The 19,809-nt window shown below is 38.3% G+C and overlaps 1 protein-coding gene across 4 annotated transcripts in view; it reads left to right on the forward strand.

The window, feature by feature from the left end:
* The window catches only part of rptor (regulatory associated protein of MTOR, complex 1), a 332,162-nt gene that overhangs the window by 276,489 nt on the left and 35,864 nt on the right, over positions 1-19,809 (forward strand). For all 4 annotated transcript variants that reach the window (XM_084426710.1, XM_084426712.1, XM_084426711.1 and 1 more), the window contains exons 27-29: positions 1,103-1,217; positions 15,669-15,793; positions 15,889-15,990. In XM_084426710.1, the coding sequence (XP_084282836.1) occupies positions 1,103-1,217; positions 15,669-15,793; positions 15,889-15,990 (342 nt within the window). The remainder of the gene's footprint in view (positions 1-1,102; positions 1,218-15,668; positions 15,794-15,888; positions 15,991-19,809) is intronic.

Consider the following 19,809-nt stretch of genomic DNA (forward strand, 5'->3'; position numbering starts at 1 on the left):
CCACAATGATTTCCCTCATGTGGAATATTTTTCCTTGTAATTATGTATGGTTTGCAAAAATGGCAACTGCTGCGTCTGTGTGTAGATGAGAGAAGCAAAGTATAGTGCAATACGCTACATTATGGCCTAGCATGCGCCCTTAAAATAGCATCTGAACGCGCCACTGACTTTAGACTAGGTTTTTCCTGGTCTGTGGCGGAATTGTTTTCTGGAACTGCAAAATAGCACCAGGGAACGTTTGCGCCGGAACACGCCGCCTCTTTTCGCTGAACCGCCAGTTAATTCCCTAATTTACCGACGTGCATCTGTCGAGGGAAATGTCCGCTGTGTGTCAGGTGCAAAATAGGAATGAGACGTGTCGGTGTACAAAGTCAATTGCGCTGGGTGCAAGATAGGGCCCATGGTGTTATTGGTACTTCCAGGATTGGTCATGCCCGAGGTTATTCTGTTAGTGAGATACCGAATAAATGTTTGAAAGACAACCTGAAAGCTCAAACTTCCAGTTGCTAATGTCATTTGACTTAAGTCTATAGTAAACCTCTAGAAGAGATGCCCTGACTGTCTATACATTAGATGCTTCAGGGGTAATAATGATGTGGAATTCACAAGTGGAACTGGGTGAACAGTTGTTTGATGTAGTTTTTCTGTGTGAAAGCCTCAAGCTTAAAAGAAAGCAATGTGCTTGGCTCCCTGTCTTAAGTCAGCAGAGTCTCAAACTGAATAGCTAATGTGCTTACGTCAATGCCGGAACACACGCACAAGTAAGCAGGACTGATTGCGTCAGAGCGGAGGATCCGGCTCACGCTCGTGTGTCTTTCTCCTTTCATCACACTCTCCGTCATCCTCCCCTTTGAAACCAAGAGTGGGGCTGCCCTCATTCAGTCTAGCTGAAGGAACTGAATGAAATCCTCAATTCCCTCTGAGTTTCCTTCATGCATTTTTTTTTTTTTTTTTCTAATCTGTAAGCTTCACACTGTAGTACCCTTATTCACTTTCCTCAGAAACCAAAACACTGCTTTGGTTATTAGTAAAGCTCAATATTTCACTAATTAAAAATGTTCTAATAATAATCAAAATACTAACCCATCCTTCTTGTTTTTAGGAGTGACACGGTTAGATGATCAGATCTTCATTAATAGAAACCCAGGAGTGCCATCAGTGGTGAAGTTTCATCCATTTAACCCCTGCATTGCTGTAGCTGACAAAGACTCAATCTGGTGAGTGACTGGAATTTTTCAAATAATGACACTTGTGTATAAGGGGATGATGGGTATCTATGCTTTTCATAGCATTGCAAATAGTAAAGTCACTTTTATTTATATTGCGCTTTTTACAATACAGATTTTTTCAAAGCAGCTTTACAGTGATAATAGGAAATTAATGCAACAAATATTTTTTTGGCTGTACAGCAGCTTTAGGAGAAAGTCATTGTCTAGCTTAATGGTTTGGTTGTTTAATTTCCATTGTAAATATCTTGAGTTATTAACTTACATGACATCATTTTCAACTGAAAACAGAAAACTTTGTGCATTCTGGCCGTTTATTTACACGACAACGGCATTTTGGTGGCCTGAGAACACAAAGTTTGAAGTAGGTTTCAAAGTGCAAGTTTTTGAAAATGAGTTTTGAAAGCAATACTGTTATCATCTCCATGTAAACTTCAAAAATGTGAATCTGTGACAGCATGCACATGCGTAGTATGTGTTTAGTCTATAGGCATGCGTGTTTGAATGCATGTCTGTGCACGTAGTCTTTCTTAACAAAGTGACCTTGCCAATTGTCTGGCATGCATAATACAGCGTTTTAAGTCGTTTTCGCAGATCCATGTGAATGGGAATCATTTTTATATGTTTTCATCTGTACATCTGTACAGAGTGTCTATGAGTCCTTCGTAAGGGATAGTGTAGTTGACACGGTCTCTGCTGACACTTCAGAGCTGCGTTGTGGTCGTGTCTAAGCGCAGGTCCTTCATCTGATCTGGATACGACCCGAATCCGGCTGACTACGCTAAACCATTTATTTCTTGTTAGTAATTAGCAAGATTTTAAAATGTCTACGATGTTTAATAGGGAGCTGTAGCGTCTGGACCAATCGGACAAACACAATTAATTTATTTAATGAATAATCCAGCAAACTCACTGTGAAACTTTCACCAAAAACTAACATCACAAGTGAAGCTTACGCACTGGCAGGACGGTGTCTTGTTACAGGAAACACAGAGAGTTTTACGATCCAAAAGAATTTGGCCGCATGTGCAAGAGAGAGACTATGGGAAGAGAGAAACAATCTTCCATGCAGACTTCGCTGCATTAATCAGAAACGAACTGATCTAGAAATGAACGTGCATCCCAGAAACTGTGTGAATGATTGTGATGTTTTGTGTCCTATTATGTATACATCATGGTATGTATTTTATTATACAACCAACGGTCAATGTAACCTTACCTGTATCATGTCTCCTATCTAATTAATCCTCATTTGATGACTCACGCTTTGATGTACATCACCTTCTCTTAGAATGCAGTGCGGATTTGTTATATCTATCTGAGTATTAATGAACAGAAAAGAGTACTTGAGACAGCGTCGTAAATCTTTCACACAAAGGAAACTCCCGCCAGAAATTCCCCCTTTCTGATTGGTTTAAGACCGCCTGCAAGGTGTGCCTTTTGTTAAGCTTTAAAAGTCCGTTCCGTTAGCCCTGCCTCCTCTCTCAGCGCTTCTCAGCGCCCTGGGCCCAGCAGGCCTCGACTCACAACAGCCATGTGCTCATCCGGAGAGAGAGGACTCTCTCTCCACCACAACAGCATCAAGGACAACCTCAGGAGTTCAACATCTTCATTCAATGCACAAGAAGTCCATCACAACTCCCACCATTTGCTCTGCGTGTCCTCTCCGGCCCAGGGCTGGCAGGCCACAATCTGCACTTCAGCCATGAGAACAGTGTCGAACTAACCACGAAAGTCCAGCATATCTTCTCCATCCAGCGGAGAAGAAACGATTGCAACTTATACAGTGACATTTGACACTCACGGACCCATAAACGAACCCAATCTTCAACCACTTCAAGAATTGACTATGGAAGTATCAATTTAATGAGGTGCTCTGAAAATGATAAGCTTATGGTTCTTCTCAATGTTAAATAGATCTTTTCCATAGTTCTATTTCCTGCTTCCGGTTCCACATCACTCACCCCCTTTACCTATGCATGTATGGATGAATGTATGTATGTATGTTTGTTTGTTTGTTTAGTTTAGTCATGTTTGTGATTTAGTTAATAAAACTTGTGCACAATTATGCATTTGGTTTCTGATTCTCTGTTTGCATACAAAGTCCCTTTTACGATCTTGATCTTGTTACATGCTCTAAGTGCTGTACAAGCTAAGGAATAATTATTTTTCAGTGACCATGAAAGATACATTGTTCTAAGAATAAATTAATAATCAAGGAGTTCGTTGGAACTGATTAATTAATTGTAATATTAAGTTAGCTTACCTCAAAGTTAATCTAATTAACTGACCCAAATATTAATAATTAATCATAATTGGTAACTATGAATTATTATTAATATTTCCCCTTTGAGCTAATATTGTTACAGAGCCAATGCAGTGTTGAGAGAACTGAGCTAGTATGGTCATATTTCCTGGTTCGACACCGAAAACCAGTCAGGATTTGGTGTGACCAACATTTGCCTCACGCAGTGCATCACATCTCCTTCGCATAGAGTTGATCAGGTTGTTGATTGTGGCCTGTGGAATGTTGGTCCACTCCTCTTCAATGGCTGTGCGAAGTTGCTGGATATTGGCAGGACCTGGAACACACTGTCGTATACGCCAATCCAGAGCATCCCAAACATGCTCAATGGGTGACATGTCCAGTGAGTATGCTGGCCATGCAAGAACTGGGATGTTTTCAGCTTCCAGGAATTGTCAAGTCAAGTTATCTTCATTTATATAGCGCTTTTAACAATGTAAATTGTTCCAAAGCAGCTTTACATTGATAATAGGAAATTAAAGTAGCAGAGATTGTTTTGGCTTTATAGCAGCTCTAGAATAAAGTTATTGTCCAGCTAAAGTTAGTTTGACTGATTCACTTCCGTCGCAACGATCATTAGTTATTAACTTAGGGGCCGCTAACACAAGAAGTTATTTCTGTGCAAACTTCAAAAATGTGAACCAGTGAGAATGCCGATGGCGTGCACATGCACATTACGAGTTCAGTCTATAGTTATGTGCGTTTGAATATATGTGCGCAGGCGTGTAGTCCTTCCTTACAAATCAACCCTCAGCATACTACTTGGCTGGCCTGTTAACCGTTAAAATTTATAATACAGAATTTTTCTTGCTTTTTTATTAATTATCCGAATTATCCCGACAACGCTTTATCTGTAGAGAGGTAAAGGGAGGGGAGGAAGGCCTTCACAGGGGAGAGACTAGTTGACATTTCAGGACTGCGCTGTCGTCGCGTCCAGGCACAGGTCCTTCATCAGATCTGGATACAGCCTGGATCCGGCGGACTGTGGTAAACCTCGGGATAAACAGAGAGACTAATATTAGAGTAGACGCCATTCTTCTTATGATGTAACGAGTACATCAGGATTTATGGGAAGTGTTCCTGGTTCCGGCTGACCTAATCTATGCAGCCTAACATTGAATTATAAAAGTCTATGTGTTATGTCTATGCTAGGTCAGAGAGATGTTTTTAGTCAAAGTCTACAGAATTGCGTACAGATCCTTGTAACATGGGGCTGTGCATTATGCTGCAACATGAGGTGATGGTCGTGGATGAATGGCACAACAATGGGCCTCAGGATCTTGTCACGGTATCTCTGTGCATTCAAAGTTCCCGGACAATGTTAGGAAGATTGTTCCAAAGTTTTGGTGCTAAATAGGAAAAAGATCTACTGCCAGCAGTTTATTTTGATATTCTAGGTATTATCAACTGGCCGGAATTTTGAGATCGCAATAGACTTGACAGACTATAATGCGTTAAGAGCTTGCTCAAGTACTGGGAAGCTAAACCATTTAGTGCTTTGTAAGTAATCAACAATATTTTAAAATGTATATGTTGTTTAATAGGTAGCCAATGCAGTGTTGACAGAACCGGGCTAATATGGTCATACTTCCTAGTTCTGGTAAGAACTCTTGCTGCTGCATTTTGGACCAGCTGTAGTTTGTTTATTAAGCGTGCAGGGCAACCACCCATAATGGCATTACTATAATCTAGCCTTGATGTCATGAACGCATGAACTAATTGTTCTGCATTTTTCATTTGACAGCATATGATATATTTGATATATTTTTAAGATGAAAAAATGCGGTTTTACAGATACTAGACACGTGACTTTCAAATGAAAGATTGGTATCAAAGAGCATACCCAGGTTCCTAACCGACAACGAGGACTTGACAGAGCAGCCATCAAATGTTAGACAGTATTCTAGGTTATTACGTGAGGAAGTTTTTTTGTCCAATAAATAGAAACTCTGTTTTTTTCAGAATTAAGTAGTAGGAAATTGCTAGTCATCCAGTTTTTTATATCAGCTATGCCAGGGGTTCCCAAACTTTTCCATGCCAAGGCCCCCCAAATACCACTAGGTTCTGGCCAAGGCCCCCCTTTTGCAGGATGTGTTATTGAACCCATCGACAATACTACAGCACGTGTAGAAATAAATAAATAAAACATCTAGGTGTACATCAGATGATCAGATTATGTGATGGTGTTTGATATCAGAAAGATTATAGAGATGCACCGATTACAATTTTCAAGGCAGATTCCGATTTTCATTGAGTTTGACCTGCCGATACAGATTTTAGCCGATTCTGATTTAATTTTTTCTAACCACTTTACAGCACACACAAATATTTTATATATATATATATATATAATAAAACACCACTTTTACCCAAACTGATTAATAAAAACAAGTTTAAATGGATACATTTTCTATAAATATTTTTGTCTTAAGACAAAAATCCTACTCCAGTTCTTGTTCAAACACACTATACATGCAAATTATGTGCATTTTAGGTAGTACTTTTTGTGTGAAATCATATTTATTTTGTCCATCAAAAGTGTGCCTTCACTTTAATTGAGCGTGAGCAGCGCAGCAAAAATAGACTCGGCGCCGAAACCCTCCGCTTCACTACTGTTCATGCGACGCTCCTGCTTGACGCTCACGCGCTGCTCCTGCTCGCGGTGTGAATACACTCACTGAACATGCACGGCGGAAAAAATTTGCGCTGCTCACGCGACGCTCGCGGTCTGAAACGGCCGTAATTCACAAAGGTTTCCTACATGTGTGTTCTGTGTGCATGTGTGATGCTGATGTTGCGCGATGTTATTCATGCGGCGCCCGAGTGCATTTGAATCAGCATATATCAGACTGAAAATCACGTGAAAATCGGCCAATTCTTGTCACTAGCCGATTAATCAGTTAATCTCTAAAAGATTAACATTAAAAGTATAATGTTCAGAAAGGCTATGCAACAAATTATTATAATGTTATTTCATAACAATACTCATATTAGCAAATATTTAATATAAATATACATTTTTTTAAACTTTTTTTTCCGCTTTTTTTTTTCCAACTTGCTGCGGCCCCCCTGGCGGCCCCCACTTTGAAAACCCCTGAGCTATGCATTCCGTTAATTTTGTGAATTGGTAAGTTTTGTCAGGGTGTGAAGAAATATAGAGCATATGTGAAATATGTGTATCATCAGCATAAAAGTGAAAACTAATGCCATGCTTCCTAATGATATCTCCCAAGGGTAGCATGTACAGAGTGAACAGAAACGGTCGTAGTACTGAGCCTTGTGGTACACCATACTGAAATTTGATCGATAAGACATCTCTTCATTTACTGCTACAAACTGATAATGGTCAGATAAGTATGATTTAAACCATGCTAATGCAATTCCACTAATGCCAACATAATTTTCAAGTCTATAATAAAATAACTTTGTGGTCGATAGTGTCAAATGCAGCACTAAGATCGAGGAACACTGATAGAGAGATACAACCACGATCGAAAGATAAGAGAAATCATTTGTGACTCTAATGAGAGCTGTCTCATTACTATGGTACGGTCTAAATCCTGATTGAAAAATCCTTGCAGATATAATTTCTTTCTAAAAAGGAACAGTTGTGAAGATACTGCCTTTTCTAGTATCTTTGACAGGAAAGGTAGATTCGAGATCGTCTTGTTATTTACTAATTCTGTAGGATCAAGTTGTGTTTTTTAACAAGCGGTTTAATCATAGCCAGCTTAAAAGTTTTTGATATGTGTCCTAATGACAAAGATGAATTAATGATATTAAGAAGAGGATCTATGACCTCTGGAAGCATCTCTTTCAGTAGCTTAGTCGGTATAGGGTCTAACATACATGTTGTCGATTTAGATGATTTAACGAGTTTATAAAATTCTTCCTCTCCTATAGTAATGAATGAATCAAAATTTTCCTTAGGGAGACTACAATGCACTGCCTGATGCGATACTGTAGTAGACGGTTGCATAGTTATAATTTTCTCCCTGATATTATCAATCTTATAAGTAAAGAACAGGGACGTCGTTAGGCCTATTTTAGGGGGGCTAGAGCCACCCCAAAATATTCCTAAGCCCCCCTAAATGATAATAAGAACAACAATAACAATTCGAATTATCAATAACCATATCCTCATTCATATTTAGACGCAACAAATGATATATATCCAGCTACAAAAATAGCCGAAAAGTCGGAAGTTGGACAGAAGTACAAAGATTCGTTGTGCTATCAAGATGATCATGCACCGCACCGTCTTGTTGCATTGGTGTGAACTGTGGCAGCTTTCAGAGCGTTGTAGACCGGAGCGCTGCAAGTAACTGGAGGATTCATCTCGTCTCGTCGTTACTCTAGTTTGGTCTGAAGTTGAACTCGCTAGTATGCACCCTCCCGCCCACACACACCGATATACGCTCAAAGGTGCGTTCACACCAAACGCGAATAGAGCGTCTGGCGCGAGTGATTTCAATGTTCAATGTCAATGAAAAGACGCGTTTACGCGCGTCTGGAGGTCCTGCGGCGCGAATGAGGCGTTTAGCGCGGCGCGGTGGATGCGAATCCGCCTCATTCGCACATCAATTTCGCTTCAAACTTTTGCTTTTTACGCGCGTCAATTTCGCTCTGGACGCACGAATGGATTCAAAATGTTCAAGCGTCCAACTAGACGCGAATTTGACGCGGTATTCGCGTTTGGTGTGAACGCACAGTTAAACACGGTGAAATGGTGAAAGGAAGATTAAGTAAACAGTTTTTTTTTAAATAATTACCTGCTTAATCAAGTCAAGTCATCTTCATTTATATAGCGCTTTTAACAATGTAGATTGTTTCAAAGCAGCTTTACAGAGATAAATGTATAATTTAAGGTAACAGAGATTGTTTTGGCTTTATAGCGGTTCTTTAATAAAGTTATTTTACAGCTAAAGTTGGTTTTGATTGATTCACTTCCGTCGCAACGATAATTTGTTATTAAATTAGGGGCCGCCAAGATGCTTACCTTTAGCTACGTTTTCTTGAGGTAAAGGAAATGGGATATTTTGGTTTGCTATGGAAAACTGTAGTCTAGCTAGAGTGAACAAGCAAAATACAAGAAATGGTATTAGCATGACATAAGTGTAGCTCTAGATGTGAGTGCAAAGTTTTTGCAAATACAAGTTACAAATACCCTGGGGGCTAAGCCCCCCCTGTCTTCCAATCCTAGTGACGTCCCTGGTAAAGAAGTTCATAAAGTCATTACTGCTGTGCTGCTTGGAAACTTCTGGGCTTAAAGCTTTATTTTTCATTAGATTAGCCACTGTTTCAAATAAATACCTAGGGTTTTGTTTATTTTATTCTAAAAGGGTTGAAAAATAAGCAGATCTAGCATGTTTTAAGGCCTCTCTGTATGCAATCGTGCTCTCTTTGCATGAAATGCGAAATACCTCTAGTTTTGTTTTCTTCCAGTTGCGCTCCATTTTTCTGGCTGCTCTCTTAAGTGCCTGAGTGTGCTCGTTGTACCACGGTGTTGGACTATTTTCTTTAATCTTCTTTAAGCACAAAGGAGCAACTGTGTCTAAAGTGCTGGAAAAGAGAGAGTTTCTGTTGCAATATCGAGTTCTTCTAAGCTATCTGGGATGCTGAGATGATGAAACTGATCAGGAAGATTATTAATAAAGCAATCTTTAGTGGCAGAAGTGATAGGTCTAACATATTTGTAACACGGAGTCGGCTTTGCAGCCTTGGCTAAATGAAGTTTACACAAGACTAGATAATGATCTGAGATGTCATCGCTCTGCAGCAGAATTTCAACGGCATCAACATTGATTCCATGTGATAATATTAGATCTAAAGCAGGGGTGTCCAAACTCAGTCCTGGAGGGCCACTGTCCTGCAGAGTTTAGCTCCAACCCCAATTAAACACACCTGAACCAGATAATCAAGGTCTGATTATCTGGTTCAGGTGTGTTTAATTGGGGTTGGAGCTAAACTCTGCAGGACAGTGGCCCTCCAGGACTGAGTTTGGACACCCCTGATCTAAAGTATGATTACGACAATGAGTAGGTCCTGACACGTGTTGTTTAACTCCAATAGAGTTAAGAATGTCTTTAAATGCCAATCCCAATGCATCTTTTTCGTTATCTACATAATTATATATTAATTCACCAACAATTAGGACTTTATCTGCAGCCAGTACTAGCTCTGATTGAAAGTCAGCAAATTTTTTGATAAAGTCTGTATGGTGCCCTGGTGGCCTGTTTATTATTTTTGAAACTAGACTTCTTAGTAATTCTGAAAATATTACTATAAATTACAGCAACACCTCCCCTTTGCCTTTCAGACAAGGTTCATGTTTATAACCGTAATCTTGTGGGGTGGACTTATTTAGCCAGGTTTCTGTCAAACACAGCACATCTAGGTTATAGTCTGTAATCATATCATTAACAATAAGTGCTTTATCATTTGCTCATTTGTATTATATCTGTTTTTTATTTGTTGAACATTTGTTGCGTTTAAATTTTTACCCTTAGATGGGTTTGGAAGTTTTTTTGTATTTCCTAATTCGGGGAACAGACACAGTCTCTATATGATGATATCTAGGTGAAAAAGGCTCTATGTGATGGTATTTATCTGACCTCAGTGACGTGAGACAGGTAGCAGACGGTCGGTTTAGCCAGTCTGTCTGCCTCCTGACCTGAGCCCCAATTCATGCTTGAGCTCTAAGACTATGTGCCATATTACTAGAGAGAAGAGCAGCACCATCCCAGGAGGGATGAATACCATACCAAATACCAACTTTTCCAATTGTCTATGAATTCTATATTATTTTGCGGACACCACTTAGACAACCAGCCATTGAGTGAGGACAGTCTACTAAGTATCTCATCACTCCGGCAAACAGGAAGGGGGCCAGAGCAAATTACAGTGCCTGACATCATACTTGCGAGTTCACACACCTCTTTAACATTAATTTTAGTGATCTCCCACTGGCGAAGTCAAACATCATTAGTGGCAATGTGAATAATAATCTTAGAGAGCATGAGCAGTGTTGTCCATGAATTACTCGCCACTCCCTAATCTGTCCCGCCACAGTTTTATAATGAATTGAAAATATATTTACTCTTCTAATAACAGATCTCTAAAGTTGTGTTTTGTGCCATTGATTTGGCAAAGCACCTGTAAATCGAACAAAAACTGAGCTTGCAATATGGGTAAATGTGCTTATCAAATCATGAAAGTCTGTGTTTTAATTAAATAAGTATATTGTCTATTGTGCTGCATGTTTCAAAGCAAAGTGCTGCACTGTGTTTGCGCAAGCAGCTCATAACCCTGCGTTTATCCCATCTCAGGGAGGCTGGTTCACAGTAAAATCTCTGCATTTGGGAACATAACATGCACCAGTTATGCTTTTTCACATTCACATTATTTCCACTACATCATTCACTACTGTTTGTAGATGAGATAATGTTTATAAATCTGTTGTCACAGAAACTTAAACTGTAGTTTTCCACCAAAATTCAAAGCTTGAGGGTTTAACTCTTGCAAGTGAAGAAAAAGAAATCAAGACAGCACTGTCATTTTACTACTGTAGTGCAAGTAAGGAATAATTGGTGACGAAGGGGCTTTAATTATTGGAAAAAATAATCCTCACCTGGGGTGATAATGCGGCCATGACACGGATTATTATTAAAAATAAGCTAATTATTTTTCAATAATTTGACAGCCTGCAGTCAATTATTCCGCTTATACTACAGTTACCACACCTCAAAACATTGTTCAGATGATGTATTTCAAGACATTTGTCAGGTTTTGTCCTTAAAGCGATCGTGTATAGGACTAACTTCTTACATATCTAGTACCAAGCCTCCGTTGCTAATTCCAAAAGGTAATTTTAGAGCTAGTAACGGAGGCTTGATCCATTGATAGTAGACTAATGCAGTTATTAGAGAGAAAGAGAGAGAGAGAGAGAGTTTTCAAGCGTGTGTGAATTACCTGAGTCTGTGCATCTCTCAACAGTGTTCGGCACCAGCGTCTCTACTAATAGTGAAATTGTAAGTTTATCTGCTCCAAGGACCATTTATGCCGTCATTTCCTCGCTAGTTAGAAATGGCATGTAGCTTTTAAGTTGTTTTTTAACTATTTAACTTTAACAATTTACTGCTAAAATTGTCAGAGCAGCTCTGGCAACACGATTCTGTGTAAGTGTGTCCATACTGATTGTGTGTGTGTTTTAGTGGGTGAGAGAGAGCGGGAGAAAGAGAGTAGGCCTATATGCTGTCTGTAAATAAAAAACTGCTTGGTCAGTGTCATTGTGGATTTTGGTTCTTTTGCTTTTATGGTCTGTAAGGACCTTTGAAATAACTGAAATAATTTGGCGAATGATATGAAACTATAGTCCAGTCAAGACCTGCCTGGAACTACTTTAGCCATGTTCCATTAAATTCTATCCAATTCTATTGAAACTAATTCAGTCATTTATTTGTGTCATCAGTCAGAAATGTTCTGTTACATGCTTCAAAATGTTTTAGCAAAAAATGATATATATATATATATATATTATAGTTTTTTGCTAAAACATTTTGTGTATATATACATGTGTATATATATACATATATATATATATATATATATATATATATATATATATGTATGTGTGTGTGTGTGTGTATATGTGTGTGTTAATATATATATATATATATATATATATATATATGTATGTATGTATGTATGTATGTATGTATGTATATATGTGTGTGTATGTATATATATATGTGTGTATGTATGTATGTATATATATATATATATATATATATATATATATATACATACATACATACACACATATATATATACATACACACACATATATACATACATACATACATGTACAGTGCAATGCATAAGTGAATACACCCATGCTAAAGTTGACTAAAAAGAGGAATAAAAAATCATATTTTGGAAATTGAACTTAATGCCTTAATTTAAAAAATTAGGAAAAATCCAACCTTTAAGGACACCAATTTTCTTTGTGAATGAATAATGTATCGTAAATAAATAAATGTTCTTCCTTAAAATACATGGTGCATAAGTGAGTACACCCCTATGTTAAATTTTTTTTAAACAAACTTTAGGATACTATGCATCCTGATAAAGTTCCCTTGGCCTTTGGAATTAAAATAGCCCCACATCATCACATAGCCTTCACCATACCTAGAGATTGGCATGGGGTACTTTCCATAAGACCATCTCTCAATGCAAATCAAACTAGCTTTTAGGCTAACTGAAATAAAACCATGCCAATCTCTAGGTATGGTGAAGGCTATGTGATGATGTGGGGCTATTTTAATTCCAAAGGCCAAGGGAACTTTATCAGGATGCATAGTATCCTAAAAAAAAAATACTTAAAAATAAAAATCTGCCTGCCTCTATGGGAATTTAACATAGGGGTGTACTCACTTATGCACCATGTATTTTAAGGAAGAACATTTATTTATTTACGATACATTATTCATTCACAAAGAAAATTGGTGTCCTTAAAGGTTGGATTTTTCCTAATTTTTTAAATTAAGGCATTAAGTTCAATTTCCAAAATATGATTTTTTATTCCTCTTTTTAGTCAACTTTGGCATGGGTGTATTCACTTATGCATTGCTCTGTATGTATGTATGTATGTATGTATGTATGTATGTATGTATGTATGTATGTATGTATGTATGTATGTGTATGTATGTATGTATGTATATGTATACATGTATATGTATATGTATATGTATATGTATATACATATATATATATATATATACAGTGGGGAGAACAAGTATTTGATACACTGCCGATTTTACAGGTTTTCCCACTTACAAAGCATGGAGAAGTCTGTAATTTGTACCATAGGTACTTCAACTGTGAGTGACGGAATCTAAAACAAAAATCCAGAAAATCACAGTAATTCATTTGCATTTTATTGCATGACATAAGTATTTGATACATCAGAAAAGCAGAACTTCAAATTTGGTACAGAAACCTTTGTTTGCAGTTACAGAGATCATACGTTTCCTCTAGTTCTTGACCAGGTTTGCACACACTGCAGCAGGGATTTTGGCCCACTCCTCCATACAGACCTTGTTCAGATCCTTCAGGTTTCGGGGCTGTCGCTGGGCAATACGGACTTTCAGCTCCCTCCAAAGATTTTCTATTGGGTTCAGGTCTGGAGACTGGCTAGGCCACTCCAGGACCTTGAGATGCTTCTTACGGAGCCACTCCTTAGTTGCCCTGGCTGTGTGTTTCGGGTCGTTGTCATGCTGGAAGACCCAGCCACGACCCATCTTCAGTGCTCTTACTGAGGGAAGAAGGTTGTTGGCCAAGATCTCGCGATACATGGCCCCATCCATCCTCCCCTCAATACGGTGCAGTCGTCCTGTCCCCTTTGCAGAAAAGCATCCCCTAAGAATGTTTCCACCTCCATGCTTCACGGTTGGGATGGTGTTCGTGGGGTTGTACTCATCCTTCTTCTTCCTCCAAACACGGCGAGTGGAGTTTAGACCAAAAAGCTCTCAGACCACATGACCTTCCCCCATTCCTCCTCTGGATCATCCAGATGGTCATTGGCAAACTTCAGACGGGCCTGGACATGCACTGGCTTGAGCAAGGGGAACTTGCGTGCGTTGCAGGATTTTAATCCATGATGGCATAGTGTGTTACTAATGGTTTTCTTTGAGACTGTGGTCCCAGCTCTCTTCAGGTCATTGACCAGGTCCTGCCGTCTAGTTCTGGGCTGATCCCTCACCTTCCTCATGATCATTGATGCCCCACGAGGTGAGATCTTGCATGGTGCCCCAGACCGAGGGAGATTGACGTCATCTTGAACTTCTTCCATTTTCTAATAATTGCGCCAACAGTTGTTGCCTTCTCACCAAGCTGCTTGCCTATTGTGCTGTAGCCCATCCCAGCCTTGTGCAGGTCTACAATTTTATCCCTGATGTCCTTACACAACTCTCTGGTCTTGGCCATTGCAGAGAGGTTGGAGTCTGTTTGATTGAGTGTGTGGACAGGTGTCTTTTATACAGGTAACGAGTTCAAACAGGTGCAGTTAATACAGGTAATGAGTGGAGAACTAACAGGTCTGTGAGAGCTGGAATTTTTACTGGTTGGTAGGTGATCAAATACTTATGTCATGCAATAAAATGCAGATTAATTATTTAAAAATCATACAATGTGATTTTCTGGATTTTTGTTTTAGATTCCGTCTCTCACAGTTGAAGTGTACCTATGATAAAAATTACAGACCTCTACATGCTTTGTAAGTAGGAAAACCTGCAAAATCGGCAGTGTATCAAATACATGTTCTCCCCACTGTATATATGTATATATTGCTAAAACATTTTGAAGCATGTAACAGAACATTTCTGACTGATGACAATATAAATAAATGACTGAATTAGTTTTAATAGAATTGGATAGAATTTAATAGAACATGGCTAAAGTAGTTCCAGGCAGGTCTTGACCGGACTATAGTTCCATATCATTCGCCAAATGATTTCAGTTATTTCAAAGGTCCTTACAGACCATAACAGCAAAAAACAGCATACATACATACATACATACATACATACATAGGTACGATATTTTGTTTTTAATAAAAAGTCTCTTGTGCTCACAAGGCTGCATTTATTTGATTAAAAATACAACAAAAAACAGTAATATTGTTAAATAGTATGACAATTTAAAATAACTATTTTATATTTGAAATTTAAATTAAAATTTTAAATCTAATTAATTCCTGTGATCCAAACCTGAATTTTCAGCATCATTACTCCAGTCTTCAGTGTCACATGATCCTTCAGAAATCATTCTTATACTAATGTGATGCTCAAAAAACATTAATTATTATTATCAATCTTGAAATCGTTGTGTAAGTTTCTTTTTTTCAGGATTATTTGCAACTGTTTTTAATAATCTGGATAGTTACATTTTGTAATGAAATACATTATATATTATGTATAATTTGTAACACGTAATGTTATCTGGTCATTAGAGACATGTATTTGGCTTGTTCGTGTTTGACATGTCCATACTGCTAATTTTCTTGCTGAACTCACGTTAGCTGTGCATAGAGAAGCATAGTGAATTGTATTTAAATTGTATTCTCTGTGTGTGTGCAGTTTTTGGGACTGGGAGAAAGGAGAGAGGTTGGATTATTTCTACAATGGGAACCCACGGTACACGCGTATCACATCCATGGAGTATCTTAATGGGCATGACTGCTCTCTCCTCCTCACTGCTACTGGTCTGTTCACCTATCAATCATGTTGACCCAGACTTTGAATGGTTCTCATCTTTGTCAGTTTCTGTGCTGACTTTCACCATGCCACTTTTTTGCAGATGACGGAGCATTGCGAATTTGGAAGAACTTTGCTGACCAGAGGAATCCAGAGATGGTCACAGCATGGCAGGGGCTGTCCGACATGCTGCCCACCACACGAGGTTTGCTTTCACACTCCCAAACACTGTGCAGATACCACTCTTCTCCTGTCATCTGAGTTTCTTTTCCCTATCTACCTTACACTTGGCCAGTGATTGAAAAAATCTGTCGGTATTTCCAGTCTTCCTGCATGATGCGGGAGTGGGACTGTAGAGCCATGGGTGCTCTGGTATGAAAACAGAATATTAGTCATTGTATTAGTTTCAGTTTTGTTGGTTTATTTCAAATGTCCTCAGTGTGCTGTTATGTAAGACAAATGGGCAGTTGTGTCTATTTCACAATTGTTTGTGTTGGACAACATTTGTATGAATGTATTTATTGTCCTTACCAGAACCTTAGCTATTTTGGGGATATACAGTACTGTGCAAAAGCCTTAGGCATGTTAATACCTAGTATAAAAAAGGTTTTAAGTCAGTTATTTATATCTTTTGCTGTAGTGTGTTAGTAGGAAATATCAGTTTACATTTCCAAACATTCTTTTTGCCATTAATTGTAATAATCCAGTGAGATTTGTGTACCCAAGGAGTCTGACAACAGCCGGTATGATCTGGGGCCTCATTTATAAAACTGTGCGTAGGAACCTTACTAAAAGTGCACGTGCGCCCGAAAGCCAAAAATGGCGTACGCAAAAAAATATTCAGACTTATAAAACCGTTCGTACACCAGAACCTGCGCAGAATTCACTTTATAAATCCCAGTCAGCGGAAGATTGTGCGTACATGCGTCTCCACCCAAAATAACCATATATGGAGCTTACAACGCCTAGTTTTACTATGCAGATCCTCATCTACATATCATTTGCATATGATTATTCATCCACGTGATAACTTAAACGTTATCACGTGGATGAATAATCATATGCAAATGATATAAACGGTACAAGAAACATTACATTAATACAAATCAAGTAGTTGTCTATCCTTGCCTTGTTTTTGAATAGCCTACATAAATCAAATAGTGTAAAATACATTTCAGAGAAAGTTTTTCTCAATCTTTTCCACTTGCCGAATTGTATTTTTAATTGATTTATATTTTTAATGGAAACAGATAGGCCTTGGGCATTATTTGCACGAAACTATTTTCTCAGACAATCTGGTATTATCATGATAAGCAATTATCTCTGTGGTTAAAACATTAAAGCACGCCACAGGAAAAGTGTTCAAAAACAATCGCATCCACAACAAATATTTATAATGATTGAATTTTAAAAAATGTTGTAACTTCAGTAGCCTAATGATTTCATGTTTAAGTGTTTAACTCCATTAATTTGAATGGCATATTTAATATAAATGTTTATATCAGAAGTATTTTATTTATTTAAACTGTTATTTGCGTCAGTTTCACTAAACGGCTCAACACGCTCGCTGCCACGGACATTTAAGAAGGAATGGATGTTTGCTTCAAGTGACAGGCTTGGTGATTGAAATTGTATTTGTATAATCTTTCTGTATATGTTTAATTTTCTTTAGATTTTCTGTATAAAAGTGACCAAAAATACATTTAACTCCAGCTCACCATCGGTGTCGCCAAAGTGCTCCATCTCCAAAACGTTCGTACGCATGGGTCAGAGTTTGCGTGCAGGTGCGCAAATTTTCCCGTCAAGTTTTTCTTTATAAATCCCACCTTTTGCGCAGGAACTGGCGTACGCATGTTTTCAGCCCCGTTTTGTGCGTACGCAAGCTTTATAAATGAGGCCCCTGATCTCACCATCATCGAGTCCGTCTGTGATTACATGAAGAAACAGAAAAAACTGAGACAGACTAAATCCAGAAGAACTGCAGGAACGTCTCCAAGATGCTTGAAGAAACCTTCCTGCAAAGCTACCTGAAAAACTATGCGCAAGTGTACCTGGACAAAAGCCGTTTTAAACGCAAAGGGTCGTTACACCATATATTGATTTGAATTAGTTAATAGAAGTTAAATCATAAATAAATTCAATTTGTGATTTTATTTTTGAAAGCATTCTCACTTTACAGCATTTTAACACAAGTGCCAGTACTTTTCACAGTACTGTAGCTTTGCAGGAAGGTTTCTTCAAGCATCTTGGAGACGTTCCCGCAGTTCTTCTGGATTTAGTTTGTCTAAGTTTTTTCTGTTTCTTCATGTAATCACAGACAATCACAGTAATCTATGATGGTGAGATCAGATCATCCTGGCTGTTGTCAGATTCCTTGTGCATACAGAAATCTCACTGGATTATTACAATTATATTAACATAATATAACAGATATTAACACCAACAGATATTAACATGCCTACGACTTTTGCACAGTACTGTACATATAATTTACATTACACGTTTAGCTACAAAGGTGGCTAAGCTTACCTTTGTTTAATATATATATTTTATATTATATATATTAGGATTGCTTATAACTTTTATGTGATTTATATTAGCTCTATTCTTTTTTTCTTTAGTGTATGTGCACAGACTGACAATCTTATGAAAACGTTTTAAACATTCAGACCATTGCCAAAAAATTGTTGCTCTGTCTGTTGAAGAAGTTAAGACTCCCAATATCAACTAATAGACTAAATGGTTTCACTTTATTTTGATGGTCCCTTTAACACATTTTGTTGACTGTAAGTAATGTTGCATCTACATGTCTACTAACTCATTAGAGTGTTAGTCGGGTATTAGTAGACTGGTAGTGTTAGAGTTAGAATAAGTTGACATGTAGTTGTAGTTGCAAAGTTACTTTCAGTAGAGTGTCTGTTGGAGGATCATCACAATAACGTGTTGGCAGATATTAAGCAGACAGTCTACTAATACTTTAATGAGAGTTAGTTGACACATAGGTGCAACACTACTAATAGTCAACAGGATGTTCAAACGGGACCATCAAAATGAAGTGTCACCGACTAAACAAAACAATATTATCGTCCCAGTGCCTTCTCATTATTCCCGGTGGATAATACCTAGATGAATTCCTAGGTGTCAAATCTCATTTCAAGCTCTTCCAAATGTTCAAATTTGGTACTGTCACTATAACAAATGAAGTTTGGCTGTGTTTGAAATGGCATACTAATGTGTACTATTCATGCTATTTCTATAGTATGCTGTCTCCATATTGTGTGTACTGCACATTGTGCACATTTAATTTAAATAAAAAATTACTGTATCCCATTCTGAAACGCAAGTATCAAACGCGAAAACGCAAGTAACTTTATGGGCGGATCTCGGCGCCCGACGCAAATCTAAAATGGGTTGGTCTGAAGTAGCTACATTACTCATAGGTGTGGTTTGGGCGTAACGTGCAATAAACCAATCACAGCGTCATCTCACATTCCCTTTAAAAGCAGGCGCGCTTGTTCCATGGCGGATTGCTATTATAACGGCAAATTTGCCAGGCGCACGCCAGGAGCAGTTCACAGCCGAGGAGACCGACGTTCTCGTCAGGGCCTTAAAAGACAGAGAAGTGACATTGTATGGGGATGGGAGAACACCCAAATAAGCTTCTGTTAAACAGGCTTATAATCATTTGGGTAAATGTGTAAGCTAGATTTATGCCTATTTTTTCACATTTTTTTGAGGAATATTTTTCCTTGTAATTATGTATGGTTTGCAAAAATGTCAACTGCTGCAGCTGTGTAGATGAGAGAAGCAAAGTGTATGCGCGTTGTGCACACGCTACATTGTGGCCAAGCATGCGCCCTTAAAATAGCATCTGAACGTGCCACTGAAAACGCGCCACTGACTTTAGACTAGTTTTTTCCTGGTCTGTGGCGTAATTGTTTTCTGAAACTGGAAAATAGCACCAGGGAACGTTTGCGCCGGAACACGCCACCTCTTTTCGCTGAACCGCCCCCTGAAGTTCATT

Source organism: Rutilus rutilus, assembly GCF_951802725.1.
Source record: "Rutilus rutilus genome assembly, chromosome: 12".
Lineage (NCBI taxonomy): Eukaryota > Metazoa > Chordata > Actinopteri > Cypriniformes > Leuciscidae > Rutilus > Rutilus rutilus.